Source organism: Halyomorpha halys, unplaced genomic scaffold (genome assembly GCF_000696795.3).
Source record: "Halyomorpha halys isolate HHAL.00 unplaced genomic scaffold, Hhal_1.1 Scaffold625.1, whole genome shotgun sequence".
In the NCBI taxonomy this organism is placed as follows: Eukaryota; Metazoa; Arthropoda; class Insecta; order Hemiptera; family Pentatomidae; genus Halyomorpha; species Halyomorpha halys.
This window is the reverse complement of record NW_027114461.1, coordinates 505,287-522,168: the sequence shown is the minus strand read 5'-3', so window position 1 is coordinate 522,168 and position 16,882 is coordinate 505,287. Positions and strand designations below refer to the sequence as shown.

The 16,882-nt window shown below is 31.6% G+C and overlaps 1 protein-coding gene across 5 annotated transcripts in view; it reads right to left on the bottom strand.

Moving 5' to 3' along the window:
* The window catches only part of LOC106684880 (F-box/WD repeat-containing protein 10), an 81,549-nt gene that overhangs the window by 60,450 nt on the left and 4,217 nt on the right, over positions 1–16,882 (bottom strand). For 3 of the 5 annotated variants that reach the window (XM_067051649.1, XM_067051648.1, XM_067051647.1), the window contains 4 exons: positions 12,375–12,582; positions 9,224–9,363; positions 9,050–9,142; positions 3,286–3,501 (listed from right to left, as the gene is read on the bottom strand). In XM_067051649.1, coding sequence (XP_066907750.1) covers positions 3,286–3,501; positions 9,050–9,142; positions 9,224–9,363; positions 12,375–12,582 — 657 coding nt within the window. The remainder of the gene's footprint in view (positions 1–3,285; positions 3,502–9,049; positions 9,143–9,223; positions 9,364–12,374; positions 12,583–16,882) is intronic. The other 2 variants (XM_067051651.1, XM_067051650.1) reach the window with 2 other exon arrangements.

Genomic DNA, 16,882 nt, shown 5'->3' with positions numbered 1-16,882 from the left:
CACATCTTTGTAATCAAATAAATAGGCAGTTATTGATTAACATTATAAACAGTAGTAAAGCCAATATACCAATGTAATCTCATTCTACTATCTGAAAATTTGTAAACACTCGCCAGATAAAAATCTCACTATATGAACCTTGTAATTATTCTTAGGGGACATATGTCCCAGAATAAAGTTATTTTTTCATTTCATTTTCATTTCATTCATTAAATAAAATCCCAAATCCTTCTTCACCTAATGACTTCCGTTCTATTTCTCTCCTCTCTAACCTTTCAAAACCGCTAGAACGCCTTGTTCAAAACCAACTCTCAAACTTCCTAGAAGAACGTTTCCTCATCAATCCCCTCCAATCTGGCTTTCGACCTAGCTATTCAACATAATCTGCCCTCTTTAAAATAACCCACAACGAACAAACAGCCATGGAACACCAAAACCTAACTATCCTCATCCATCTAGATTTCTCCAAAGCATTTGACACAGTTGACCACAACATCCTTCTTACCAAACTATGAAATCTTCCTCAGTCCAACAGTGCTTTGCGCTGGTTTCAATCCTTCCTTTCCGATCTTCCCAGTGCGTAGTGGTTCCTGATAAAATTCCATTAATGACTCGACCCCTCACATGTGGTGTCCCTCAGGGTTCATCCCTATCTTCCACCCTTTTCGCTATCCACACCATTGACCTTCCCATCACTATCCAACATTCTCAATACCATATGTATGATGATGATTTCCAAATTTACCTTTCCTTCCTACCTTCTCACCTATTAGTTGCCACAGAGAAGCTTCAAGAAGACTTGAATCGAAGCAGTCACTGGGCAAAAGAAAACAAACTTAATTTGAATACAGAGAAGACAGGCAATCGTAATAGGATCCAATCACCTCAGAAAGAAACAAATTGAGTGGTATATAATCACCAAAAAAACAATTTATACTTTCTGATCTATCACTAATAACGTTTAATTTTGTTCATAACTTTTTTTCTACTGGATAATCCTGAATTTCAAAATTCTAAGAACCTTTCCATCCCAAATATTTTTATAGAAACAGCATGTAAATCGGTTAAGAACTTTCAGAGTTATCACATAAATAACAAAAGAACATTATATTTTTATAAATAAATATTATATTATAAATAGAACCTATGTTTGAACTATGAATTACAAAGCTCTTATAATTTTTATAAGCTGGTGAAAATGGCTTCTTATAGCTTTTCCAACATCAGCCATATGGATCTCATTTTAAAAATGAACAAACAATGTATTCCCTTATTTCTCTCTACATTAACTATACACTTTTAATGTCAAGAACTCTTCATTTCAGCAACATTTTTGTACAGTATAACTTTACGTAACATTATATTAAGTCTAACAGAAAGTTTTATCCATTTTTAGAATAAAACATGATTTCTTGTCGATATGATGGCAATTTGTACATCCTATTTCGAAAACATGCCTTATCTCTAGAGGTGAAAAATTTAACAAGTTGCTTGTTAGATATCTTCTTAATTTTCAATTTTTTGCATTGCAAACTGAAACAAGTGATAATCAGAAGGTGCTTGGTCTGGAGTGTGGTGGATACGACAGGAATTTACAATCCTAGCTCTGCAACTTTTTGAAGAGTTCCCAAAGCAGTATATAAATCCTGGTATTGTGATGAAGCAGTATAATGCCTTTCCTATTCAACACCACAGGCCTCTTTTCTTGGAGTGCTGTTTTTAAATCATCCAATTGCTGACAATAATTCTCAAAATTTAGCTTTTTGTTTGATTTCAACATGACAAACAGCTGTTTCTTGAGATAAATCAACTCTTTCTGCAATCACTAATGTTCTAAAACCAAAATGATTTTGCTCTAAGATGATCTTAACAGTATTATTGTCAATCAAAGATGGTTCACCAGAGTGTAGCTTATCAGAAAAGTCAAAATTACTTATTTCTAATTTCTTGAACCATCTTCTGCATGTTTTATCAGAAACTGTACATCCACTAAAAGCTTTCAATAAATTTCTACCTTCCCCTAGCTTCATCTCCATCCTACACCATAACAAACCCCTTCTACTGGGAACAATCCAAGAGGCAGTCCGGAACTTGGTAACATCCAAACAGCTCAGGATTGGGTAGGTACTTGGAACACTTTTCCCCCCTATTCACCTAAGTTACAGGAGGTTACCCATTTCTTTATTTATCCTTTATCTTTGACTGGAACTGCTTCTTATTAATTCTTGTTTTACTTTTTAGGTAAATATCCTGACAGCAAGAATGCAGTATCTTTCAAAAAATCATTTTTGAGATTTGATAATCATTGTGTTAAAAAAAAAAAAAACTGCCTCTTTTTAAGTTAAAACTTGTTGTGAAACAATTACAGCAATAAATTGTTTAATTTTAATGTTTTAAAATGCAGTGTATTTGGTCCTAGAATAGGATTAACTTATGATGAATGCAGTAATTTATTATATGAATTACAAATACACATATATGACATGGATAATTGTTGATTAAGATAAATTATTATTTGTAAGCTTATTAAGGTGCACGAATATGGGACAATTGTCCCTAAAGGTTGTGCAACTATGGAGAAGAAATGAAGAACAGAACTTTTTTTAACCTCAAAAATTTATAGAAATTAAATTATCAAATTCCTAAAAAGAAAATCCAGAGAGTAATTTATGGTTTTTCAGAACAGAGGAAACATGGACTGGAATTACTCTCAGCCTCTGTTTTCATGAATTTAAATACGTTCATAATTATGTTTTTGGTTTGAGAGTGGATATTTTTCCCTTTATCCAGTTTACTTGACATAGTAAACTTATAATCTGGCAATATTAATGAAAAATAGTTTTTAAAAACTGATACGAGGAATTTCTATTAGTAAAGTTGTACAAGTAGGTCAAGGAGAGGAAAGGAAAGGTAGTCCAGTCAACTAAGTAGGTCTGTTCCATCAACCACTTCTGATTATCTAGAACTGTATGGATCATGTGAAATACAGGATTTGTGAGGGAAAAACACATACTATGCATGCTCCGTACAGTTCTGGACAGTCAGAAATGGTTGTTGGAACAGACCTAATGGAGAGAAGAGTGAGGGGCTGGCGGGGAACGATTGCCACAGCGCATCTCTCTCCTCTCTTTCCCACTGGCAAACTCATCTTAGATGCACTATAAATGAACTTAATCGGTAGGCATGGTAACACGGTCGCATCTCAAGTATACTTGCTATAACCAGAACTGATAGAACTTTCCGGTAGATCTAATATATATACTACAAGTAATCAAAATGACATACATCCCACATTCTTAGTTTCCAAACTTTTGCTTTCAGCTGTCACGTGGCTATCCATTCGACTCGTATGGCTTTCCGAATGAGTCATGTGGCTGCTCATATGACTAATCTCATGAAAACTATCTTCAGTCTCATAATCATAGGTTAAAACATTAATAAGCTCTTTCGATTCCATCATCTTACTATAAAACTTGTAATTATTCAATTTTTCTTCAATTACTAAAACATAAAGAAAATTAATAGAAATGATTTTACTTACTATTAAAAAAAAATTAAGGTATAATAAAGTAGCTGAGAAAAGCAGGAGTAAATGGCTAAAAGAAATGAAAGGGTAAAAGAAGATCTTGATGTAAGACCAGTTAATAAACATAGACAATTTTTAAAAATTTCTTTAATTTTGGTTCAATGATTTTAAGTCCAAATAAGTCAATACAGTAAATTAGTGGCTCATTATATTAGATATTTTAAAGTTTCATTGACTCTTTAAGTTAAATATCAAAATGTGTTATTTTAATACAGTATGTATTAAAAATAGTAATTAATTGTTTTAATAATTCAATTGGTATCCATGTTAAGTCTCAACACTGTTTATTATATCATCAACAGTCCAACGTTTCGGCCCGTTCAGCCATAAATTTTTTCATAAATATTACAATCAAGCACACGTTTCCACCTCGTCCATTTTTATGAGATTAATAATTAAGTTTATTAATCTCTAGTCTGGAGTTATCCCTTACAAGGAGTTATAAGTATGCAGTCTAGAAGACTCATTATTCAGTCAGTTATTTCCATTTATATTATATTTTTACTGTTTATTTCATTTTCAGGGGTTAATTTAACTTATTAACTATAACTGAATATTGTAATTTGAAATACTGACAGAAAAAATAATTTCATACCATCTATCTTTTTCCAGAAGTGGTATCATATAGAAAAGTGGTTCCCAAGCGATTGGTGTGTTCCAAGCATATACCAGGATTATTTCTTATTCTTGCACCTACCTTCCCCAACAAATTGCACCTTATAATCACTTGGTATTCTCAGGGCATCTTCTCTATCATGGACTATCAAACTATCCCCTTTTACTCCCCACTTACACAGACCAATCTCTGGTTCTCCTTCCAAGCTACAGAGCCCATCCAGGATAGGCAGACCGCCACTCCCTTTCCTCATATTGTTGCTCACCAATGTGCGGTCGCCTCTCTGCTGGTACGCATCTCAAATCTCTTCTCCGGTCCTTCCTTCATCCCTGGTCCACCACTAAATGTACCCCCTACTTTGCTGTCCTCGTCCAAGGCTCCTTCCTTCTACTTCCGTCTCTGAGACCTCCGATTCTGTGGACTCACTTGCGGACTCGTTTCTTCTCTGGGATACTCATCTTTGCCTCAGTGTCTGGGCATTAACTTTTATTGGTTCCACCTGGCCTGATACCTGCCTACTGCACACATAGGGATATTGTCTAGCTATGTGTCCCCGTTTCCATACTCGAAATACCGAGTTCGGGGACACTGAGCCACCAGGTGCCCAACTTTGCCGCATCCATCACACTTGCGGTCCTCTAGCCGACTGCTGGTTCTGGGTTTTGATTGCCCTGATCTTCTGTCCCTCCCTCGTTTTTTCCTTACCACTATCCTTGTACTCTCTTCTTCTCCAGGATGACAGAGTAGTCCTTGTCCATCCTGGTTCTTCAACATCCATTCGGTATGATATGGACCTTTTCAGTAACAGCTGACTGTAACTTATATTTATATTATAATATCCTCTTTTTAAATAAATAGTTGTTTTTTATATTATAGATGATTTTAGTTATGTTTTTATTTTTATGTATCAACATTAAATATTATTCATTTGTTTTGTTGAAAACAAAAAGCAAGCTAACCAATTTTCATCAGTAAAATATGGAGTCATAAAAGATATTATTCAGAGCTCCAAGATGGTGGCGCTATTCTGAAGTAGGTAGAATCGGTGCCAAGTTGATAATAAATGTTAAAAAATAATATTTATAAAGAAAATCATAAGCAAAAGCTCAAAACTGCTGTGCTGCAATGGATGTTTGCATCGAACATCTAGGCAGGGTTTCTTTGTTTAGAACACTGTTTGGATCACTGTGGGATTGGACGTGTCCGGGAAACTAGGACATCTCCAGGAAGAGGTGGTGCAGACCACCCTTTGTCTACTGTCAGTGGTAGACATCTGGAAAAAGAAGACATCAAGAGTCACCAGACAGCCAAGAAGATTACATCATTAAAGGAAGAAAGTGACTCTTTGTTTGGATCGCCAGTGGATTGGATGTTATCCTGAAAACTAGGAAGAGAAGCAAGCCTTTAGATACCATCAGGAGTAGCATCTTTAGAATGAAGACATCGAGAACCATCATTCATTAAAGAACCATATATAATTCGTTAGTTTGCTCTACCTAGAATTTAATTATATTTGTAAAAGTAGCCATTAATTTAGTTAAGTATCTTTGTGTTCTGATTGTCTGGTAAACCCACCCTGAGATAAGAGTCAATAATATTATATATAATTTTAAATAAAATGCTCATATCTATTTAATAATTGATCTTTTGATTTATCCTTGTCATCTTCAAATCTATATTTTAGATCTGAGTATAATTAAAAACTATTTAAATTCCCTTATATTTATTTTAAATAAATTTAGAATATTACAATATTTATATTCATATAATCATCACTACTTCATTCATTTTCCTTTGATTTCATTTTATCAGAACATACCTTAAGATTTATGATTTGTTTAGGGATTTTTTTTTTTTTTTTTACCTTTTTGTTGGTTTGTTTATTTATTTACAGTTTACTGTTTCTTGCAATGTAATATATTAAAATACATATTTAATAGGGAACTAAAAATGTTTTATGTTTGTTATTTTTATCTAGCTAATACCTCTACTATAATATCAAGTTTTCCATTACATTAATTCTTTCTTCTATAAATTATATTGCATAAAAATATGAAATAATATTATATACTATATATTATATTCCATCTATATGCTTGAAATTATAATACATGTCCTTTTTTATATATGTATTTGTACTTACATTAATGTATATGTAACTGGGTTTATCCCACCCCTGTGTAGTTGGTCCCCCATCCTCTAAATTTTTAGAGTTTTGGTAACCCCCTAAAAGTTCGAGAGTTCTCAATTATTTTAAGAAATAGTTCTGTTGTTTAAGACATGAAGAATATCATTCAAAAATATATGTGACTAACTACACATTTTGTGCAATTTTGACACTCTCTAACTCTTTTGCTATCAACTTTAGCACTTTAGCTACTAAGGATAGTTGTAAGAACTCTTAAGGGGCCCAACAGAACTCCCGAAAACATCAACAATATTTGATAAAAACTTTTATAAAAAGAAGTAGTGAAAATTAAAAATTCCTGGAGTTCTGATAGCCCTTTTGCTGCTTGTAATGATAAAGATGAATTGTTAGGTACACTCTTTATTGGTCTAAATAACAATGTTTATTCTTGAACAAAAAAACAACAGATTAAACAATTATTATGAACAGAAATATTTAGTTTTTTAGACATACAAAAAATACACTCTATTAATTCTTTAATCATATGGCGAGAGGTTTCGAATGGGTTTGCCACTAAAACAAATGTAAGTTATAAATAAAAATAGGTTTAAAAGAAAAATAGTAATGAAGTAAAAATGTTAATAATTTTGGCAGTGGCAAACCCATTTCAGTCTCTTTGCTAACGCCGACTATTGCTGTTGAAGACATTAACAATCTTGCCACCACACCCCCCTTTAGAGTTCTTGAGATCTCAATTATTTTAAGAAAAATTTCTTTTGTTTAAGAAAAGAAAAATACCATTGAGAAATATGCATAGCTTTTGTACAATTTTGATATCCTATAACTTTTGGCTACTAACTTTATTACTTTATTTATTAAATAAATCAAAACATTAATTTTTGATTTATTTAATAAATAATTACCTTGTCTCAAAAAATTTTGAAATAATATAATTAAATTTATTACTTTAGTTATCAAGGATAATTGTTATAACTTTTAAGCCACAATTACACGAGGCCAGTAGACAGTCCAGCCAACTGGAAAAAGTTGACAGGCTTAAATTGGAAGCCAGCTAACTGAGGCCAGAACTAATTCAGACATAGCCGCTTGACTAGCTCCAGTTGGGCTAAACACTATGGAGACAAGTCACTAAGCACAGGCACGTCACTAAGACTATCCCGTATTGGATTAAATAACATTTTTCATTATTTGTCCCATGATTTTGTGCATGAATCTTGTGAAGCGCAACAAGAAGAACTAAAAAATAAAAGATAATACACAAGGGAGTGGATTTTGCAGAGACATTTTTCTGGGGCTCATCTCAGCTGTTCAAATAATTGAGAATGGTAGATCACACTGAATATAGAACTCTACTGAGATTGTTCCCTGACACTTTTGATGAGCTTCTGTATCGAGTGGCACCCTAGATTACCAAACAAGACACAGCTATGAGAGTAGCACTCTCTCCCAAGTTAAAGCTGGATGTTAATGAAGCCTTGTACACCTGCCTTCAGGTGTTTCTTCAGGTAGTTTAATTTAACTTTATTCAGGTAATTTAACTTAACCTTATTCAGGTAATTCAATGTAACCTCATTCAGGTAATTTAATGTAACCTTATTCAGGTAATTTAATTTAACTTTATTCAGGCAATTTAACTTAACTTTACTCAGGTAATTTAACTTAACTTTATTCAGGTAATTGAATTTTTATAACTCAACTTCATTCAGGTAATTTACCTTTTCTAACCTAATTTTATTTATTTTTTCTATCGTGCTTAGTACATTAGTTGTTAGAAATAATTGTTAGAACTCTTAGAGAGGCTATCAGAACTTTAAACAGAACTCCCAAAAAGTTTTAATGGAATATTTCCATACTAAGAGAAGTAGACAATTTTTTCGAAAGTGACAAAATCCTTCAAGTTCAGATAGCTCCCTTAAGAGTTCTAGTGTTCAGAATTATTTTAGGAAACGTTTCTGTTGTTTAGGACACAATTCACATATTTCATAAATACAATTCAAAAAGTGGCATTTGTACAACTTTGACACTCTATAGCTTTTTTGCTATTAACATTCACACATTGGTTATTCAGGATAATAGTTAGAACTCTTAGGGGTCACTCGAACTGTAAACAGAATTATTGGTAATTGAACAAAAATTGTCGGCTAGAGAAATCTCAAAGTCCCAAAAATATGCTCTTTTTTTCTATTAATATTAGGGATTTGTTTAATAATGATAATTTTCAGAACTCATGGGGTAGGAGAGAGGAGCTAATAGAACTCTAAAAAGAACTGTTAGTTATCATAAAACATTTTTTCAACAAAAATGTGCTATTTTGACACCCTATAACTCCTTTGAAGGAGATTTCTGGTCAGGGGTGCGGTCAAGAAGAAACAAAAAATAGTTTTCAACTATTTATATGTCAATATTTCCACCCAATGTGTAGGTCTTCATAAGGGCTAATGTGATGAGTGCAGATGTATATAAGGGACAAACCAGTCTATTGTAGCATCTGTCTAATTGCCTAATTCTCCATCCTGATAAAGTTCACTTATTTTCTATGCAGAGAAATTCTCGATTGCGAAGATAGAATACAAGTGATTTTGTTAAGGAAAGAAAGAAAGGCTGTACCTCCAAAAGGTTCTACTCTTATTTCTAAGTTTCAATAATTTTATAAAATAATTTATTTTAAGAAGGAATAAGACAATAGAAATCTTCTTACCTGATGAATTATATTTAGGACTATGATCGATGTACTTTACTGCTTTGAAATAAAAATGGAATGTAACAGCACTCCCTGATAGAGTCAGCAAAACTGATAGTGTAAAAATTAAATTATTATTGGTAATTTTGAAAACAGATAAAAAATTCAAATTAAAAATTAAGTCTCTATTACTTATCATGACGCAAACTTGTTCCATTTCTTCTAATTCAGAAAACCAAGTTACACTATTGGTTTGAGCTTCCGCTAATGGAATATCAGTTAAACACCTGTTGTGGTCTAATGGAGTCATGTCATATTTTGAAAATGTAAATCTATAATAAAGAACAAAAAATACAGTTATTAGAATACAAGACAAATCAATTTTGTAATATTAATATTAGTAGGTACAATTGGAGTGTTCTGATCTAGTTATATTAAGTATTTTATAATGTCTTTCTTACTGTCCTAATGTATTTTTCTATAGTTCTTTTGTCTTTATATTAAATAAATTTACCTATTTTCTTTTTTATATCAGTTAAGTATTATAAACACATTCACTTTCCTCTTTTCTTCCCTGTTTCACCTAATATTCTCTTTTATTTCCTGTGTTTCACTCTATTTACTGGTATATTTTAATTGTCTATATTTTTTTTTCACTAATACACAGTATTTCACTGTCCAAAGAATAGATTACAACCAGCATAATCTGGGCAAAGTAGAAGGGTGTCAGTAGGGCAACCAAAATGACTAGTTTATTTTGGTTTATAAAAGATGAAAAATATGTTAAGGTATATAGGATAATTAAGCAGAGAATATAGATTACCTGATATAGACTTATGTAGAAATCTTGAAGGTTCTAAAGCTTCAGAGATGACTACAGAGTTAATTTGAGAAAAAAAATTGACACTGAACTACACAGAAAATAAGTACATGATCATGAGTATGCCACTAAAAGGGGAAAGAAAAAATGAGGTGCTATGAGAGTGAATTTAACTTGACATCGGCCACAAGGACATAGACTTAAATTACAACTTCGGACATATACCCAGCAGTAAAGGCAACCGGAAAAATGCAGAAATCCCAGAAGGCTATATGTTTTGATGTTTTTAGTATTTTAGCTTGAGAAAACATAAAATACATAGGTACTTTAGTCCAGGCTTTATGTCCAACAGTATGTGGGTGGAGAATTGTTAGCAAGAAATTTAAATATTTTCATTATTAGTAGATCAGCTATTTATTTAAGGCTGGTAATAAAGAGATAGATGTCCATAAAATTTACAATATAGTACACGGAAGCAAGATGCCACTGCTTGATTTCAAAGGACCCTTCCATAATCTGAGTGCATAAACATGATAGCAAAACCTGTCAATGGTCAAATAAGAAAATAAATCTGTGTTTTAACAAAATATGACATTTAATATTCAAAGATCAGGGCTGTGTAGTGTGTAAATCCAAGACTATTAATAAGTGGAATATTAAATTAAACCCAGATTGCTTTAAAACATATTAGTCCCTCAGTGGAGTGGCCCTCCCTGTTCTTTGTATCCCCTCCCCCCGGCCAGCGGCTCCTGGGCCAATATTGTAACCCCCGCCTTCAGCAGACCCAGCTCAACCCCTTATAATGCCATGTGGCAAAGGAAGGGCACTAAATACATATGTATATATTAGATATATAAAAATGATGTAAGAAAGAAAAATTAAAATATATTACCAATAAAAAAAAATTTGAGGCAGTCTTGGGACTGGCCGACAGATGTGAAACTGGGAATGAAATAAATGTATTAAAATTTTGTAAATAATGATCTTGCATTCCCTCTTCTAGCTTAAGGCAGAAAATATTAAGTTCCAGAATAGTAATGATAATAATAATTAGAATAGAACAACCATTTCCTATGTCAATTCTAGTTGGACAATTTTGTATATTGTATAAGGAGAGTATGATGACAGGAAATCACTAAATTGGACCGGCACTGCCAGGATTGTTAATTTCCTATTTTCTTATTACAACTTAAAAACCCTGTATTAAAATTTCCAGCAAGAATTGACCAGTGAGGCCATCTCCACCATCACTTCTCGTGTTAGGAAATCAATTTACTCCCATGTAAATTTTTTTCTTGAATTGTAGAACATCAGTAATGAAGTTTCACTAAAAAATTTAAATTTGGATTATATTTGAATTTGTTCATTTCCTGTAAATTTTATATGAAAAAATTAGATTTTTCATAAAACAGTATTTTTGTACTTTGTATAAATATTTGGTTGTAAAATAAGTTTGTAGTGTTTTTCAATATTTCAATTTAATCCTCTCTGTGTTTATGAAATCATGTTTACTTGGTCAATAATGTTTACATATTCTAAAAAAAAATTAGTTAAGGTGCTTTTATCCATCGGTTTCAACTGAGATTCCTTATCTTTAAATGGTATTTTACTGGCTCAAAATGGAAGAGAAAAAAATTAATTTTCATCATTTAATGATTTTTTATTTCCGAAAAGGAAAATCCGCTGCACAGATGGTTAACAAAATTTGTAGTGTGTATGGCGATGATGCCTTAGGAAGAAGCACCATCCGTAAGAAGTTTGCTCGGTTCAGAACTGGAAATTTTGACTTGGAAGACGCAAAACGCTCAGGTTGTCCTTCAACTATTGATGATGACCAAATTCAAACATTGATCACAGACAATCCTCACTCTACGACACGGGATATCACAGAAACTTATCTCATGCAAGTGTCTCAAATCATTTGGGGCCTGCAGAGTATGTTTCTCGAAGTGACATATGGGTTCCTCACAATTTGACAGAAATGAATTTATTGGACTGCATTAGCAATTCCCTCCTGAAACGCAATGTTAATGATCCATTTTTTCCACCCACTCTATTCACCAGACCTTTCCCCAACAGATTTTCACTTATTTTAGGCCCTTCAAAACTCTCTTAACGGGAAACATTTTAATTCACTCAAGGTGTGCAGAACACACATAGAGGAGTTCATTGCATGAAAATCTGAGAAGTTCTGGGAGGGCAGAATTAAAACATTACCTGAAAGATGGCAACATATAATAGATCAAAATGGGTCATATGTAATTCATTAAAAATATTTACAAGAATCTGAAGTTTTTATTGAAATCATCAGTAAAAAACACAATGAACTTATTTGCAACCCAATATATAACCAATACCGATATTTTAAATATTTCTTTTTAAAAAAGTCAATACAAAATGCATTGCTAATAATTTTTGTCATGGCTATAAATGGGTTAACAGCAGAGATGGGATAAGTAATCTTCTAACCAAACTTCTTATAAAAAGCATTAAGAACTCACATTTAATGTCAAAACAACTTACTGAGTTTTAGCATAAACAAAATCTTTCGAAATGGGGCCCAATATTTCAAGTAATACATTTGTACTTCTTTTCAAGACAACACTAAAAACTTTTAGTAATTTAAGAACAAAGCTTAATTTTTCTTTATGAGAAATTCGTACAAACCAACTCTGCAAAGATGCAAAATTTGAGTTAAATTGTCTTCGAGAAATTTCTTCCTCTTCAACAGCTGAAATAAAATTAAATCAATAGAAAAGAAAGTTATATTTTATCACGAATGTATTTTAATAGTATGTATATAGTAAATATATATTAATAATATCGTATAAAGTACATTAATAGTATAACTACAACAAATATTTAACAAAGGCATATGCTATCACTAAATCTTCCCCAACAAATATTCTTGGTTGACAAAAAAAAAATGTATAAAGTTTCAATGCCTGTATGATAAGTTAAATAAAATCACTATTTTGTCCTTGAAATGAAATGAAAAATAGTTTATTATTCTTGCACAAGGTCCTTTTAGGACAATTACAAAGGTAATTTTAATTTTATAATAACATTTATTGGCCATAAAACAGTTAACAATAACTTATATACAGAGAAGAAAAAATAGATTAATTAAAAAAGTAACTGACTAAATAAAAAACAAAAAGGTAATTACAAAATATCTGTACTATTATAATAATGGATTAGGTTGGTGAAGCTAAAGGTAGTTAAATAGAAGGGATTTAAATGAGGGAAGGGTTGGTATATGACGTATGTTAGAGGGAATGGAGTTTCAGAGATATGCAGCTCGGGTAAAAAACGATTTATCAAATGCAGCAGTTTGGTGTAGTGGATGGTAGATGTTAGATAAACGGGTTCTGGTAGTACAGGATTGGACTGAGAATTTGAATTGTAGGTTTTCTAGGATATAGGAGGGACGTTGATTACTAATTACTTGGAAAAGAAAGGAAGCTAGGAAATAATGGCATCGGAAGGATGGATAGAGCCACTTCAGCCCGGCGTAATACTGGGTTATGTGTGTACCACTGGTGATCCCGAAAATAAATCGTACAGTGCAACAAATTGATGAATATAGAAATTAGTCCATATTTAAACAATACTACGAATATAAAATTACAGTTTACATGAATCACATTAGACAAAAGAGTATTTGATTTTGAATTATCTAACATAATTTAACGTTTTAAAATTAATACTTAATAATGAACTTTATTTCAAGGATTTTTGGAAGGAATGCTTTATTTGAACAAGAAAAAATGGAGAGATTTTAAAGGTTCCATTAATTCTAAGTTTTATAGTTGTGTTATTATGTCATTTAAAAAATCCAACTATTACTGCAATGTATTTATTCCAATTATTATAATTCACTTATAACAGTTGAAAATAGAGAAATGGATTTGGTAATTGAAATCAGAATGACTCCAGAATTAATTTTTATTAACTTAATCTTGTTGGATTTTTGATAGTGGCACACTTGATAAAAAATCATTTTTTAAATCTTGTATGACATATATCATACATTATGCCATAGATGGGGGTTACTTTTTAACATTCCTACTGGCTTCAGTACAGTTTGTAGGGAAATCCCAGTATAGAAAGTAACTCCAGTCTACAGTCTATCTTTGGAATACATCCAATTAAAACATTTTTTATCAGATGTGCCTCTATCAAAGATTATTTAACATCAATAGCCTAAAAAGACATGTTTAATGACATAGTGAGCAGTCCATTTGAATAGGCATACACTTATAAATTGACTTATTATAATATTTATCTTAATATTATGTGTTGTAAAATAATTAATGCGATAAAATCAATTTCTAGTAAATGTAAATATCATATTTCTAAATATATTTATTAACCCTCTCCTCATAGATAGTCTGACAAACTATGGTCACTCAAGTGAAACAAATACAATTAAAACTTTTTTAGTCAGATGTGGCTCTATCATTGACTATTTAACATCAATGGCCTAAAAAGATATGTAGTCCTACAGTAGTGCAGTACAGACCACATCATAACTAAGTCATTAAGTTGGTGTGTTAAGTATTCAAAGATCCAGTAAGTATCAAAATTAGAATGGGGGAGATGCTGGATAGATATAAGGAATTTGTCAAAGATATAGACCTCCAGTTATTATGAGAATCGACCTATAACCCATGGTACGGCAGGATCTTAATTAAAATGGACACTAAATATGCAATTAGTCTAAATGTCGATCCATACAAATATATTTTAGACCCACAGAAGCTATGTTCAGCGTGTGATGAAACGGCATTGGAGGATTGTTGTCCATTTATTAACAAACTGCTGCGCATATCATGAGAACAGAATCCGGTACATGCTGAAACTAAGCTTTATTAACCAATACCAGTTGTATGATTTTTTGTCTGTACTCACACAATCGGATCTTAAACTTCTTTTTATATATGTAACTCAAAGCCTTATAATTAGAGCAGGATAAATATCTTCACAATAAGATGTATAGTTTCTTGTTTCTTTTATTTTATTAAGTAAGTAATGTCGCTTTTGTTCTGTTTTTTAACTCTGACTAATGTAGATAAACTCAGTTTGAGTTTACTGTTTGTTATTAGCTATCTTCACAATAAGATGTATGGTTTTTGTTTCTTTGATTTTATTAAGTAAGTAATGTCGTTTTCGTTCTTTTTTTTCACTCTGACTAATGTAGATAATCCCAGTTTGGGTTTACTGTTTGTTATTAGCTTATATAAATGATTTTTAATTCACTATTTGGGTATTCTGTTTTGTTATTAACTTATACAACAATCAAATAGTTTGCTGATTGTTATTATAATTATTACAATGATTGTTAAATTATGCACTTTACAGGACAACTCTATTTGAACAGGGGTTGCCCCATAAACAAATAAATAAATTATTATTATTATGGTTTGTTAAGTGGCCTCCTAATTGGAGAAGAGAAAGATAATGCATGCCCAGACTAGGTCTCCTCTCCTACCATCTAGTCCTTTTCTAATTATTTTTTTTCTTGACAATTACTTTTTTCCTTTAAAGTACATACTTGTCAAACATTTTTCTCTATAGTGGAATATTATTGATTGACCGTGTGTAAAGATGAAAGGAATATGGTCCAGGTGCGGTCAAAAAAACTGAGTTTTTTTTACCGCACCCGGATCATATTCCTTTCATTTTTCTCTATAGTTCCTCATCATCACCAATTGCATTTTAGTACATTATTGAATTTTCCAGATGAGTAGTAACTAAAAATCAAGGTCGAATTGAATCAATTAACTATCCTATTTTCGAATTTTATAGTTCTATTGTACGAAGATAGTCCAGGTGGCAGTAAATGAAAGTATTAAATAGTGGATTAAACTAATTAATGTTAACCATCATTTTGCCCCAATTTGCAGGGCTAAATGAAAACAAGTTCCGACTATTGTAAGAAGTGACAAAAATTAGAATACATATACAAAGAAAGTAAGAAAATATGCAAAAATATTTTTTTATAAATAAATATAAATATTAAGCTCAAGTTAAGGAAGTAAAAATATAAATTACTAATAAATACAGCCAAGTGTAATAGAATTGAAAATAAAGAACTAGAGTAAAATATAGTAGAACAATACTTACTAGAAATTGTTACAAATATGGTAAAAAGGTAAATTTAAAAGGTAAAGAGATAAGTGAAGTAAATGTGGCAAAGGAAAGGTACTGTAACAAGTAAAAGGGAAATAATGTATTAAAAATAATAATGTAAAAATAACAGATAAATGGAAAGGGATATACCTGATTCTGATGCAAAAATGTTGAAGACTGTAAAGTTAGGCTGGAAGAGGGAGGCAGGTATGAGTTGTTATCATTTAGCCCTAATGATACCCTACAAAATGTGGTGAAACGTTGATTAACATTAAATAGTTTTTTCTACTATTTTGTACATTTATTGACCGCCACCCAGACTATCTTCCTACAATCTACTTCATACAGTCAACTACCTTCTTCCTTTATAGTTTAATGTATTTATTTTGCTATTAATTGAAGTTAGTTTTGAGCTTAAGACAATATACTTCATGCCATCTTGTTCTCTTAATAAGTTTAATGACTTAAAATTATGAAGATGGTCAGGGTTGCGGTCGAAAGAGAACAAAAATAGTTAATAACTATTTATTTGCCGACATTTCGCCCTAGTTTGTAGAGCTTCATCAGGGCTGTTCTAGTTGATAGCTTTACAGAATTATTTTTTTTTTTAGCTTTTTATAATTCTCTGAAGCTATCAACTTGAACAGCCCATATGAAGCTGTTAACTATTTTTGATCTTTTTTAACCGTAACCCTGGCCATCTTCTTCATAATTTGAAATTATATGGTCAAGTATTTATATTTTTATATATAAATAATTTAAAATTTAGCATTTAAGTATTGCCTTGTTACTGTTGTAATATAGTGTATTAGCTATTAGCTCTTTGGATAACCATTTGATTAGGCATTCATTTGTTATGTTGTTAGTTACTAACTTGTTATTGAACAAAGAGGATG